This window comes from Lissotriton vulgaris, unplaced genomic scaffold (assembly GCF_964263255.1).
Source record: "Lissotriton vulgaris unplaced genomic scaffold, aLisVul1.2 SCAFFOLD_1856, whole genome shotgun sequence".
Taxonomy (NCBI): domain Eukaryota; kingdom Metazoa; phylum Chordata; class Amphibia; order Caudata; family Salamandridae; genus Lissotriton; species Lissotriton vulgaris.
The window spans coordinates 40,398-53,393 of NW_028249042.1; the positions used below are offsets into that span (position 1 = coordinate 40,398).

At 42.0% G+C, this 12,996-nt stretch overlaps 1 protein-coding gene across 1 annotated transcript in view; it reads right to left on the bottom strand.

The window, feature by feature from the left end:
• Positions 1-214: 214 nt before the first annotated feature.
• LOC147663730 (E3 ubiquitin-protein ligase TRIM11-like) overlaps positions 215-12,996 on the bottom strand; it is a gene marked incomplete at its 3' end in the record, with an annotated part of 58,074 nt that continues 45,292 nt past the window's right edge. Inside the window, exon 3 of the mRNA XM_086950243.1 lies at positions 215-445. Coding sequence (XP_086806369.1) covers positions 215-445 — 231 coding nt within the window. The remainder of the gene's footprint in view (positions 446-12,996) is intronic.

Consider the following 12,996-nt stretch of genomic DNA (forward strand, 5'->3'; position numbering starts at 1 on the left):
AATTCAGATGATTTTCAGAAAACACCTTAAAACCTGTCTTAATCGCTCCCTCTATAGTTTCTGGTTTTTGGTCTTTCACAGTACAGTATCTCTAGTTACTGCCTAGATGCCCTCGGGCAGACATCCCGCTTTACAAATATAAAATATAAAATAAATATTAAACACAATATGAATATTTCACTTCCATCTTTTGTTTTATTTACCAATTTCTCACCTTCAGGAGTTCCCATGCTGGTGCCTCACACTTCTTTTCTATCTCCTTTATAAGGGCATTGAGATAGGTGATTTGATTGGACAGTTTGGTGATATTTGCAGTTTCTGCCAAGGTAAGTTTCTCCTCCATCTCTTTCAGTCTCCTGTGCAGTGCTTGCTCATTTTCTTTCAAAAGTTGCTGCAGTTTTCCAAACTCAGATTCAATTTTCATCTTCTCAGTTCTTAGCTTGTTCTGTCAGAAGCAAAGAAAAGGTGGTAAGATATTAAAAACCTTCCTACAAGCCCTCCTTTGAGTGGGAATCCAGGAGGAGGGTTGGATAGTTTCTATAAAAAAATCAGAACACTAGCATGCTTTTCCTAATTTCAGAACTTTAACCTACTACCTTTCCTTCTACTATCTTGCGTCCTTCTCACACTCCTGACGTTACCCTTTCCTCAGACACCTCACTAACTGTAGAAAGGTCAGAATTTGTGAAGCTGCAGAGAGGCTCAATCCATGGAGAGAGTTCAAGGAAGAGAACCCGCCAAAGACAGAGCCAGCAAACACCCAGAGACAGGGAGAGTGGAGAGACTGTGAGTTATCAGGTGAGGTATGACATACTGTAGCTTAGAGCATGTCTGCGGGGTTTCAGGCGAGGTATGTCATACTGTGGCTTAGAGCAGAAGGCTGTGTGTTATCAGGTGAGGTATGTCACACTCTAGCTTAGAGACGAGCCTGTGTGTTAGCAGGTGAGGCACGGCACACTGCGGCTTAGATCAGTAGCTTGTGTGTTATCAGGTTAGGTATGACACACTGCAGCTTACTGCATGAGCCGGTGTGCTTTCTGGTGAGGTATTCACACTGTAGCTTAGAGCAGGAGCCTGCGTTGTGCTCCTGTGATATGTCACTGGTATACAGGTGGAGGGTTGGGCTCCTCTGCTGTGTCACTAATATATAGGTAGAGGGTTGCGCTCCTGTGAAGTGTCACTAGTAAACAGGGGGGGGGGGGGTTGAACTCCTGAATGTGCCACTAGAATACAGGTAGAGAGAGGCTTTGTGCTCCTGTTCTGTTTTACTAGTATAGAGGTAGAGGGTTGCGTTCTTGTGCCAATTGTATACATGTCGACGGCTTAGAGTGTTGTGCTCCTGTGCTGTGTCACTAGCATATAGATAGAGGGTTGTGCTCCTGAGCTGTATCACTAGTATACAGGTAGAGGGTAGCGCTCCTGTGCATACAGGTAGTAGGTTGTACGGCTGTAAGTATCAATAATATATAGGTGGAGGGTTGTGCTCCTGTGATGTGTCACTAGGATACAGGTAGAGGGTTGATTTCCTGGGGTGTGTCACCACTATACAGGTAGAGAGTTGTGATCCTATGTCACTAGTATACAGGCAGAGGGTTGTCTTGTATGTGCCACTAGTATATAGATAGAGGGCTGTGCATCTGTGGTGGGTCACTAGTGTACAGGTAAAAGGTTGTGCTCCTGTGCTGTGTCACTAATATACAGGTAGAGTGTTGTGCTCCTGTGCTGTGACACTAGTCTACAGATTGAGGGCTGCACTCCTGTACTGTCTCACTAGTATACAGGTAGAGTGTTGTGCTCCTGTGCTGTGTCACTAGTGTACAGGTAAAGGGTTGTGCTCCTATGCTGTATTACTAGTTTACAGGTAGTAGGTTGCGCTCCTGTATGTGTCACTAGTATACAGGTGGAGGGTGCACTCCCCTGGTGTGTCACTAGTAGACAGGTAGGGGTTGTGCTCCTGTGCTGTGTTGAACAAGTTACTTACATTCAGTAAAGCCTTATGTGGTAGAGACTATATGTAGCCGCAGATCCCATACCTTCGAATTTCCCAAGTGTCAGACTGGATCAGGAAGTTTATTTATGAGCTTTACCCCTGAGTGCCGGTAGGTGGCTTCGTACGGCTCTTTGTGCATCGTCAGCATCATCCACACCGGAAGTGATGTCTGCAGTACTATATAAGTGTAATATAGGCACACTGACATTAGTTACTTTCCACGACTTTCCATGGCAGAAGCGCGGACCCCTGAGGAACACTGACCACTGGTGTGTAAAAAGTAGGGTACTGAAAGGGGTTAGCCCTTCCCTAGAAATCTGTTCGCAGAGTGGGGAGGATGGGTGGGTCTTTCCGCTATCCCTGGTATACTTGCATCCAAATAGTGTTCTCATGCATGCCCTGTCCCTTCCAATGGGCGTTGGATCTTTGCCTCACAAACACAGCGTCGCCTTACCCAGATTTTCCTTTACTGATGAACCCTTTGGTGAATCGTGAATGTTCCGGTATTGGTTTCATGGCATATGTTACTGCACTTGGTGTGCTAGCTCAGTGGGATGTATGTAAGGCTGCACATGATTTTCTGCAACGGAGTTACATTGAGTACCACACAAGTTGCCCTGCTATGGTGCTGGAAGCACCGATAATCAATGAGCATGTTTGCTCCTTCGAATTGCTCAATTGGATGGCATCTACTTTTTCAGACGAAAATAATGATTTCCTATTGGAAGCTGTTGCAACTTACTGCTCTTGTACACTGATGGATTAGTTTGGCTGTGCCACATGGGTTTTTTATCTATCTCACCATGGTATTATTAAATTTTTCTCTATTCAACACTGTTAACATTCTTCGCCTACTTCATTTTCCTATATTGGATATCTGCTCTTCTTGGGTCAGACTTTTTGGACTCTGTGTTCTACTTTGATCGCTGTGCTTTGGACTGCCCAAAGGGGAGGGTGTTGTAGGGGTTAGAAGATGCTAACGAACGTTCCTAAGTTAGCATGAGTTTGTAAATTGCATCACAGCAATTTTAGCCACTTTTTCTACACCACTCTAAATGCACTGATTCTCGTAAACACTTCTGTTTTCACTGCTTCGCATGGGAACTGTCTGCCTTTCACTATTTCTGCTGTGCACCGAGTACTCGTCTGTATGCCGTGTTCAAGACCAGAAAACAACATTGCTGGTTATTCAGCTTTGGCCAGTCCCATGCACATAGACATAACATGGAACAGACCTCCGCTTCTGAAATTTCGAGTGCTTTTAATATTGCACAGGATGCAAATTACACACACTTGGAGAACAATCCTTCCCGAGGAAGAGCCGTGCTTGTCCGGAGATGTAAATCCTTTCATATAAGACTTGAGGTAAGGGGTTCCGCTGTCCAAGCACAGAGGTCTTCCACTAATATAATCAACATAGCTCATAGTATCGGGAGGGTGGTAACCTCTATATGGCTTAATCCATTGACATTATAATATACTTTCCCCATTCATACTTTCCCCATTCATACTTTCTGCAATTGTAACTATGCTGATTGCATTGTTTACATGCATTTCTTTGCTCACCTTAGCACATGTACTACATTACAGAGCTCCTTAATTGAAATAAACATTTTAAATTATACAAAGTCTCTGGTTACTCACATTGTAAACAGGTATGAGTGTCTACGCGAAAGAGTGCCTTGTTCCCACGAATTCTGAGAGGACCTGAGTCGCATTGTTCTAGGATATTTAATCATTGGTAGCTCCACTGTAGTACGGAGAAAGAATGAGCCAGATGACTTCCACTGGTATAATAAACATAGCTCGTAGCATGGGGAAGGTGTTGAGCGCTATACTGACATTATAATATGCTTTCCTCATTCATACTTTATGCAATTGTAACTATGCTGATTGTATTGTTTACATGCATTTCTTTGCTCACCTTAGCACGTGTACTACATTACAGAGCTCGTTAGTTGAAATACACATTTTAAACTATACAAAGTCTTTGGTTACTCACATTGTGAACAGGTATGAGTGTTTAAGCAAAAGAGTGTCTTGGTACCACAAATTCTGAGAGGACCTGAGTCGCATTGTTCTAGTATATCTAATCATAGGGGTTTTTGAGCACGGAGGCGTGTTTTTGGTACACCACAACATACCGAGGTCCTGGTTTCCTGTGACGTGGGGAGCAAGCCGCAAGCCGGTGATGTAGGGAGAGGGACCGTGAACGAGGTATCTCGCACAGACAGACCTGCAGTATATTTTCAGTGTTGCCTCGCAGAGGTAGAACTACGGACCCGATGGCTTGTAGAGGGAGAGATGCAAGCGGATGGACAGAATCACAAAATGGCTAGCAACACTTCCTAGTTTCAACCATTCACAGCCAATCAGCCACAAGCTTGTGCTCGTAACCCTTCAGCCAATCAGATGTCAGAATTCCCAAATATCAATATCTGTCAAATTTGATATTTCTCAAAAACTACGGAACAGATTTACACCATTTAAACAAACACATGCTTTCTGGGCCAAGACCTTTCTCCCTGCCAAATTTGGCGTAATTCCGTTCAGCAGTTTGACCTATAGCCTTGTCTAAAGTTTCCTATGGAAAATGCATTGAGAACACGTTTTGGGACCGCCTTTTTTATCAGCTCCCCCTTGACCAATCACCCCCAAACTTTCAAGATAAGAGCTGATCAAAAAAGAGAAACTTTTTGGTGCATTTCGTAAAGATTAGTCAAACAACGCCAAAGTTATAAGCACATGAAGGGCTCCAGGAGGAGGGCTGCGCAACCCCCCTCCCAGCATGAGTAAAGCCCCAGCCAGCCCCCGCTATTATTTTTTAAGAAATGTCCCTGGAACCTAGCCCACCAGAGGCCTCGTTAAAATAAAACGCAAGAACCCACAACCCCAGCGTGAATTGTGCTAAATTTCTTTTTTATGACACTTTTTTTTAGCCCAGGGGGTCCTTCTGGGACCCCCTGAGCAGGCCTAGGAGGTCAGGATGTTTCTACCCTGCCCCCTTCTCTTGTTTTATACCTTTGTTTCTCTGTTTTCTGGAGACTTGCTTCTACCGAGTCACAAGATGGCTGCCAACACTTCCTGGTTTGGAGTGTTGGCAGCCAATCAGAGTGAAGCTCGTGCTCGGGATTTAGGCTCCACCCAGATATTGAAACTTTTATTTTTCTAATTTCTCAGCAACTACTGAACAGGTTTACACCATTTAAAATAAAGCTTGCTTTCTGATACAAGCACTACCTTTTTGCCAAATTTGGGGATATTCCATTCAGTAGTTTTGCCCAAATTTTCCAATGGGAAATTGATTTTTTGACTCTTATTTTTAGAATTTTTTAAAAACTACTGAACGGATTTACACCATTTAAAAAAAACACGCTTTCTGAACCAAGCTCTACATTTTTGCCAAATTTGAGGTAATTCCGTTCAGCAGTTCAGGCTGTAGCGCGTCACAAAATTTCCTAAGGAAATTAAAATGTCGAAAACGCGTCTCGAGACACCCATACAACCACTTAGCTACCACCTGACAGACAGATACGGACATTCATACAACCAGTCACTCACTCATACATTAACTGAGACACCTAATCACTCACTTATACCGTTAGTCATGCACTCACTGAATCATCCAATCAGGCACTCATACATCCACTGATCCACTGATTCGCCAATACACCTTGGTATATATATTTAACACTCATAAAGGTTTTTTTTTTAAAAACACTCACAATGACTGGATGATGTTATCACTGATGTAATCAGTTATCTCATTTGAGATGTCATCAGTGATGTCACTGGCCAATGTTCTGAGTGATATAATATGTGAGGTCATAAGTAGTGCACTGCGAGGGCTCAGCTAACTAGAACTGTTGAATTTCATTGGTTTTGTACGAGTGAAATGTCAGCCTAACTATAACGTCCCTGTAACCTTTGGTAAATTCAGTGAATTTCTAAGGTTTTTTGAAATTCCATTTCCTAACTATAACGTCCCTGTAGCCTGTTTTTTTTTTTTAAACAAAATATATTTTTTTGTTTTTGTATAGTTCACAGTACTTTGAGTGGTTCTTTTTGCCCAATTGGGATATATTTAAGTCAGTGTGTCATCACTTTTTATAGCTATTAAGCGGTAAGATGAATAGTCATCTAGGAAGGCCATGGGTTTTCAACCTTGCCACAATACGCTATTTTTTTTTAAGGACTGACTTAGCTGATGGGAGTAACATCTAGGTATTTCCTAAGAGTATGTATTTTTTGATCAATAATCATAAAATTTGTATATAGATGTATATACAGGTTACATTTTTGACCACTTGTAAATAGTTGTATATAATGATATATAATTTTACCGGATGAATTTACATTGACTGCACTGACTTTGGAACAAGTCTTAAGATGGCTGCCATGTCTTCTGCATCATGCAATAACTTCACGAGGCCTTCTTCTGTTTTGATGTTTTCTTTTTTAACCTATCGAATCACGTTTCTCACTTTAAATATGTGTTAAACACTTTGGACTGATGTGTTTTATCTAGGAACCCGATCAATATTATGACCTTATGCCCCTATACGGCTATAATCAATACATATCCCTATAATGGCATAATAATCAGAAGCCATATTTTCAGTAAATCGCCTCTGCAGTCTGTGACACAGCAGAAGCTACTTCATCAGATTCCTAGAGAGCACACCGAGTTCTTACGACACACCAAACCACCAGCAACCTGGGAAAGCCCCACTTGCTTTGTTTTGATTTGTAATAGAACTCCTGCGAGGGCTGTAAGAACGACCAGTTCTTGGTGACATCTTTATTGACGTCTTATGTCCAACACCTACGTCAAACTCTGCACCTTTCAGGTATAAATATACCAACGTTGCCTTAAGCAAACACACGGTGGTGGTGAATACTGGAGCAGAGCAGCTGTCCCCTTGCAGAGAGCCCAGCAGACGCGAGAAGCCCACGGACGCTGCCCCTCCTCCTCTTTTGACGCGCAGAGAAAGACGCTGTCTTTTCTCCTGCCGAGAAAATCCAGCTCCGGCGTTTCCAGCCTACCCTTGCGGGTGACTGGGATATCGGGTCCTGAGAGGGAGATACCAGACCTCCTACATTCTATTCCAGAGGTACGGTGCTGACTAAATCCTTAGAGAGAATTCTTGAATCAAACTCTTGGCAAAACCAACTTAACTTAAACTGCTACTTACTTACTCCCCTCCCAAGTATTAGGCTTAGGTCAGGTACACCGGGGTAGGCGTAGTTAGAAGCACCAGTTGAGGTCGTTAGCCAATGTATATATGAATGTATATATTGTATATATTTTATTCATCTTAACAACCTTATGGCTAAGAAACCATATCAATGCTTTTACAGTATTACTTCGTGATACTCCTTTTACTGTCCGCACTTTACATTATAACAAGTCTTGCAATTGTGGCAATTCATTCCTCTTGCATGAGACTGCTCAATAAATAATATCTTTTATTGAAAACGCCCGTCTCTCTGTTCTCTGCACCCTGGTGAAATTAAATCTGCACAACTGACTGAGTGAAATAGCTGTCTATTGTTTCACACAACTCTAGAGATTGACTCTTATTCTGAGGAGCAAAGTTGTCATGTTTATGCGGTTGTTGGAAGCTGAATCCCTTCTTGTCTGAGCCAGGGAAGCGGATCACTTCCTATTCAGTCAAGAAAGTTTCCAGGGACCTCTGAGCTAGCTGGCTCAAACCTAAATTAAGTCTAACATAGTCAGTAGAGACCTAGAAGACCTCAGTCCTACGTCTACACTGCTGTTTATGTTATTCCAATGCGCAGGGCCTATAGGGAAAATAGGAACTACACTACATGGCGCCCAACGTTTGGTAAGGCGATAAAACTAACGCAAGACGTTAGAGTAACTCAGTCGTGCTTTTCAACAGACCCTTTCTCCCGTAAATACTCCAATAGACGTCTGGAGTGGGTGAAAGGTTAAAATCCGCCGGTACTTAGTAGGAAGAGATTCCTATGTATAGTGTCTGGTTTAGTCAACGTTGAAGGATACAGTGTTCCAAAATATTGTGCACCTAATCTTTTGTTTCCTTGAAACCTGATCTGCAACAAAAAACCTTTCTGACAGTAAAATGCCAGACAGTTATGAGGAAAGGAATGCTGCTATATTAGCAAATCGACTCCTAGAGGATGACACAAGTCTCCTACAGACTGACCCGAATGCTATCCTCATTCCGGTCAACTTAAGAAAAACTATAACTATAAAACTTATAGAAAATGGACTGACAGCACGAGGTGGTACAGTCAGTTTCGTGATAGAGGCACACCAATGTCGGCAGACAGAGGTATTCTATTCATGGATAAACTTTCCAGCGGCAAACGCTACAACACACGAATTCCACTATTACAAAATAGAGGATCCTCCGGAAGAGTACCCTCCTTTCGAGGAGATTGAAATTCCATTAAAATACCAAGAGCACCTGCTCTGGTTTAAAGGCGCACTAAAACATAATGATCACATTACCAGGTTTGGTCCACTAGGTAGACCAGGAGCAACGTGGCTGGTTCTAGCCAGCTACACACCAAATCCAGACATTGATAAAATGTTGAAAGAAGAACTTTTAGTACAGCTAAAATTATTAATTAAAATACACAGACAGTTAGTCCAATATGTAATGCGGACTGCAACAGTCCAAACAGCTGTTAATATTCCACAGCTGACCCCTCATCAGGGGAACACAAATAAAATTACACCACAGAACATACAATCATGTCTTGGTAAAACACCCACAAAACGGGAACAAATTCCATTCTGGCTAGCGCAGAAAATAACTCAAATAGAGGCAGTATTCCCGAATGCTACCCCTATTGAGAAACACAGAATTCTGACTATCTGCCTTCCAATGGGGGTCGCACCACACGTGGAGGACTGTGACACTTGGGGTACAGTCTTTGCTTCGATTTACACAAAAACACATGGTGTTCCGTCCATGGCGGTAATTCCTGATGTGCTAAAACAAATTCAGAATAAATACGGTCCGGAGCCTGCTTTAACTCTTGGTATGAAATTACTGAAAGACTTCAAGCAGGTCTCGGCTATATTACTAGCCAACATAAAAATAGAAGCAGCATCTGTGGCGATCCGCCAGAAATTGAAAGAAACAGATATAACAGATCAACCAATTGAACTTGCCAGAATCATAGAAAAATGCTATGAGGAACTAGGTAGAGATAGTTTGGGTGGGAAACCAGTAAAACCCCAACTACTTGAAAATCCTGAAAAATATTTATTAAAAATAATCAAAATTCTCCAAAGAAAATTTGGGATGGAAATAAACCATCCACTCCCAAGGAAAAAGTTTTCCAGTCAAGAGGAAGGTCTCCTCGGCGGAGGGAAAGAACTCCGAATCAAGAACACCAGTCTCCCCAAAGGGAGCCCTCTGAGAAAAGATACAACCTTAGAAATAGGGATAACTTGAAAAAGCCTGATAGATATCAAAGTGTTGATACACGTCCCTCTCAATCTTTTTCGCAGAAATCGGAAAGAAGAGGACGATCAGAACCAAGGGAAGAGCACACCAAGCCCAACGACAAGGAACCTGCTCAAAGTAAAAAATTACAATTTCCAAGAAAGAAGGTAGCCAGTTTTAGAGTAATCGAACATGCCGAGAATACTGAGGACACAGCTGAAAAACGGAGAGTGGGCACAGACAATGCTAGACAGCGCAGCAGAAATCAGCATAGCTCGCAAGATCCTGATGAATCATCTGGAGACAGTGGACACGAATGAATACATTCAAGTGGAAACTGCAGATACCAGAGTTAGCGAACCTCATAAGATATACGAAATAATACTGCGTATAGAGGGAGATAAGACTAGGAAGATAAGGGGTCTGTTTTGGGATAACCTCTCAAAAGGCTATGACATCCTGTTAGCAGAAAGACCCTGGCCACCAGAGTTTGTCAGGGAGTGCCCGCATGGCGAAGAAATGATTATGCCTGCCTTCTCAAATCATATTCCAATTCATACTAAATACATACATGCAAGAAAATGGGCAGTAGCTCAAGCACCTGCACTATATAAAAATCATGTAAGATGGGAAGAGGACTCTCCTCCTCACAAAATCCAGTTAAAATGTCAACCTACTGCACAAAGGCATTATCCGATTAAGCAAGAAGCTAACAAACAGGACAGGGAGATTTTAGATCAACTTGAATACCAAGGGGTGATTGAAACATGCACCTCTCAAATGAACATTCCTTTGTTTCCTGTCTCCAAACCAGACAATTCATATCGTATAGTCTTGGACTACAGACACCTTAACTCGTGTTGCAAAACATTTGCGGTACAAAACTCGCACAGTGCAGCACTAATGAATAACATAGTTCGCAAAAAATACAAAACAACATTAGACATTTCTAATGGATTTTTTTGTCAAAACATTGCACCCTAAAGCAGATATTTGACCGCTTACTCAATAATGGGTACACATAAAAATTTCTGTTGTCTCCCACAGGGATTCAAGAACAGCCCAGGATTATTCTCAGCTAGAGTAACCGAGTTACTACAAATATATGATGATGAGGCATTATCTTATGTCGATGACATCTATCTCACAGACGACGACTTGGATACTCACTTGAAAAGAGTAAACACCATAATACTTGGGTTTGCAGCTGAGGGTTACAAATTCAACTTTAAAAAGACACGAATTGCCCATCTAACTGTCCTGTTCTTAGGATACGAATTATCAAGTGAAGGAAAAAGCCTAGCAGACAACTTCTTAGAGACGTGCGCTATGCTTCAAGCACCAAAAACGCTGAAAAACTTACAATCAATTCTAGGCTTTCTGAATTTCGGAAGAACTTACATTCTAAACTATGCAGAGAGGGTTAAACCACTCTATGAATTAATAAAACCTGATTTTAAACCAATCAACTGGACTCAAAAACACACAGAAATGTTGAGATCACTACAAACAGACATGTTAGCTAAAACAAAATTAGACACACGTGACAATACACGTTTTCTTGTAATCAGAGTCATCCCAGGAAGATGCGGATTCACGTACCTGACCTCTAATGAGGGAGAAACGGTACCAATAGCATACAAATCGCACTTGTATACAAAAGCAGAAAAAACATTCAGTCTTACAGAAAATACTATAAAGGCAGTTCAGACGGCTGTAGCAAGAGAAAGAGCCCTAGCCCAAGGCAAAAGGATAACTGTTTTTACAGCAGAATCAGCCTTTGAGTCACTATTCAGCCCAGTTATTCTAAAAACGGTGGCACTACATCCGAAATGGATACAGTGGGAAAATTCTCTTGCAGCAGAAGACGTGACATACTATTTTATCCCGGACATGAAAAAACTGAATGATTTAAAATATGAAGAAGAAATTCCTCTGCCATTCGAAATTCTGCCTCTTCAACAGTACTCTTGTATAATCTATACAGACAGATTTGTACAACACTACAATGTAGATGATAAATCCTACAATGCAGCCTGCGCGATTGTTAAAGGTTGCTGGCTTTGTGGTAAATTCAGGCCAAAAATAACAAAAACTGAATCACTGAGAAAATGTTCGGCTCAGCGAGCTGAAATCAGATCTTTAAAGATGGCGCTGGAAAATGCGGATCGTGAATTCCCGACACTAATAGTGTGCGATTCACATTTCTGTGTCAAATCTTACAATAACGATTTGCAGAAATGGGTTCAAAACGGTTACAAAGATGACACAGGTGCCACAATCAAGCATAAAATGCTTTGGGAACAAGTAGTTCTTTTACAGAAAGAACTACAAAAGACTCACGTGACATACGCACAGAGTCATCAACGTGATGGCATTCACGTTGCAGGGAATTCATTGGCTAATACAGCCACGGCGGAAGCAAGTAAACCGGCTTCCGTAGCCACAAAAAAGCGTTCAGAAAAATACATAGATGGGGAAACAATGCTGGCGGTAAAAACGTCTTTAAAAGGCAACTGTGCAGCACTACCCGTGAACTATCCACTCAATTATACATACATAATTGACGCAAACTCCGTTCCTTTTGCTCGAATCCCTGGAGTGGGGGATAGGGTAATTCCAAACACGAATGGGAGAATCTTTCTAATACCAGACGCACACATGGAATTGGGTCCTAGGCATAAACAGATGAAGGAATCTCTGAAAGAATTACGATCAGAGTACTGGTGGCCGGGAATGAGCCTGCAAAATTACAAATTTGTAAAAAGCTGTCCGGACTGCAACAGAGACCGCAGTAACGAGTCAACCAGAGTAATGCCATGGCCATGAATTCCAGCGTTCTAATAATTTCATTTTAAGACTATATTCACTTAAAAATGTGGCCCCAGCGCTCGGCTGACGCCAGAACTGTTATAAAAGATTTGCAAGTCTTTATCGCCACATATGCAATTGCCATGCTTCATTCTGATCAGGGTCCTGCGTTTAGCTCTCGAGCTTACAAAGAGGCCATGAACAGCATGGGCATTGGATTGCGGTTCTCTTGTCCCTTCCTTCCTGAGGGAAACGGGTAGTGGAAAGAAAAAAACGAGACATAAAGCAATCTATAACGGCAAAGGTATTAGGTTCGGGTGATGGGTGGGTCCAGCATTTAACAAGTGTCCAACGTAGTCTTAATAACTTGCCAAGAAATTCTCTAAAAGGTTTCAGCCCGTACGAACTATTGTTCGGAACTAGAATGCATGTTCAGGACCTAGATAGTCACGCTTCAGTGGTAGAAGATAAGAAAAAATGTTTTGATATCAAAGATCGTTTGGCTGTTTTACAGGACTTAAATGAAACACGAAAAGCCCTGAGCAACAAAGTTAAAACAACAGCCAACAACCACTGAAGACACACCACCTGTCCCAGCAAGACCTGTCTGGATTCCAAAGATTGGGAATCTAGTCAGAGAAAAGATCACGGTGAAGAAGGAATTTGGGCCTTCTTACAGAAAAGCAGTACCTGTCTTAGCCATCAACGGAACAAGATCAGTTGTACTACGGCCCCTTGCTGGTAAAAAGG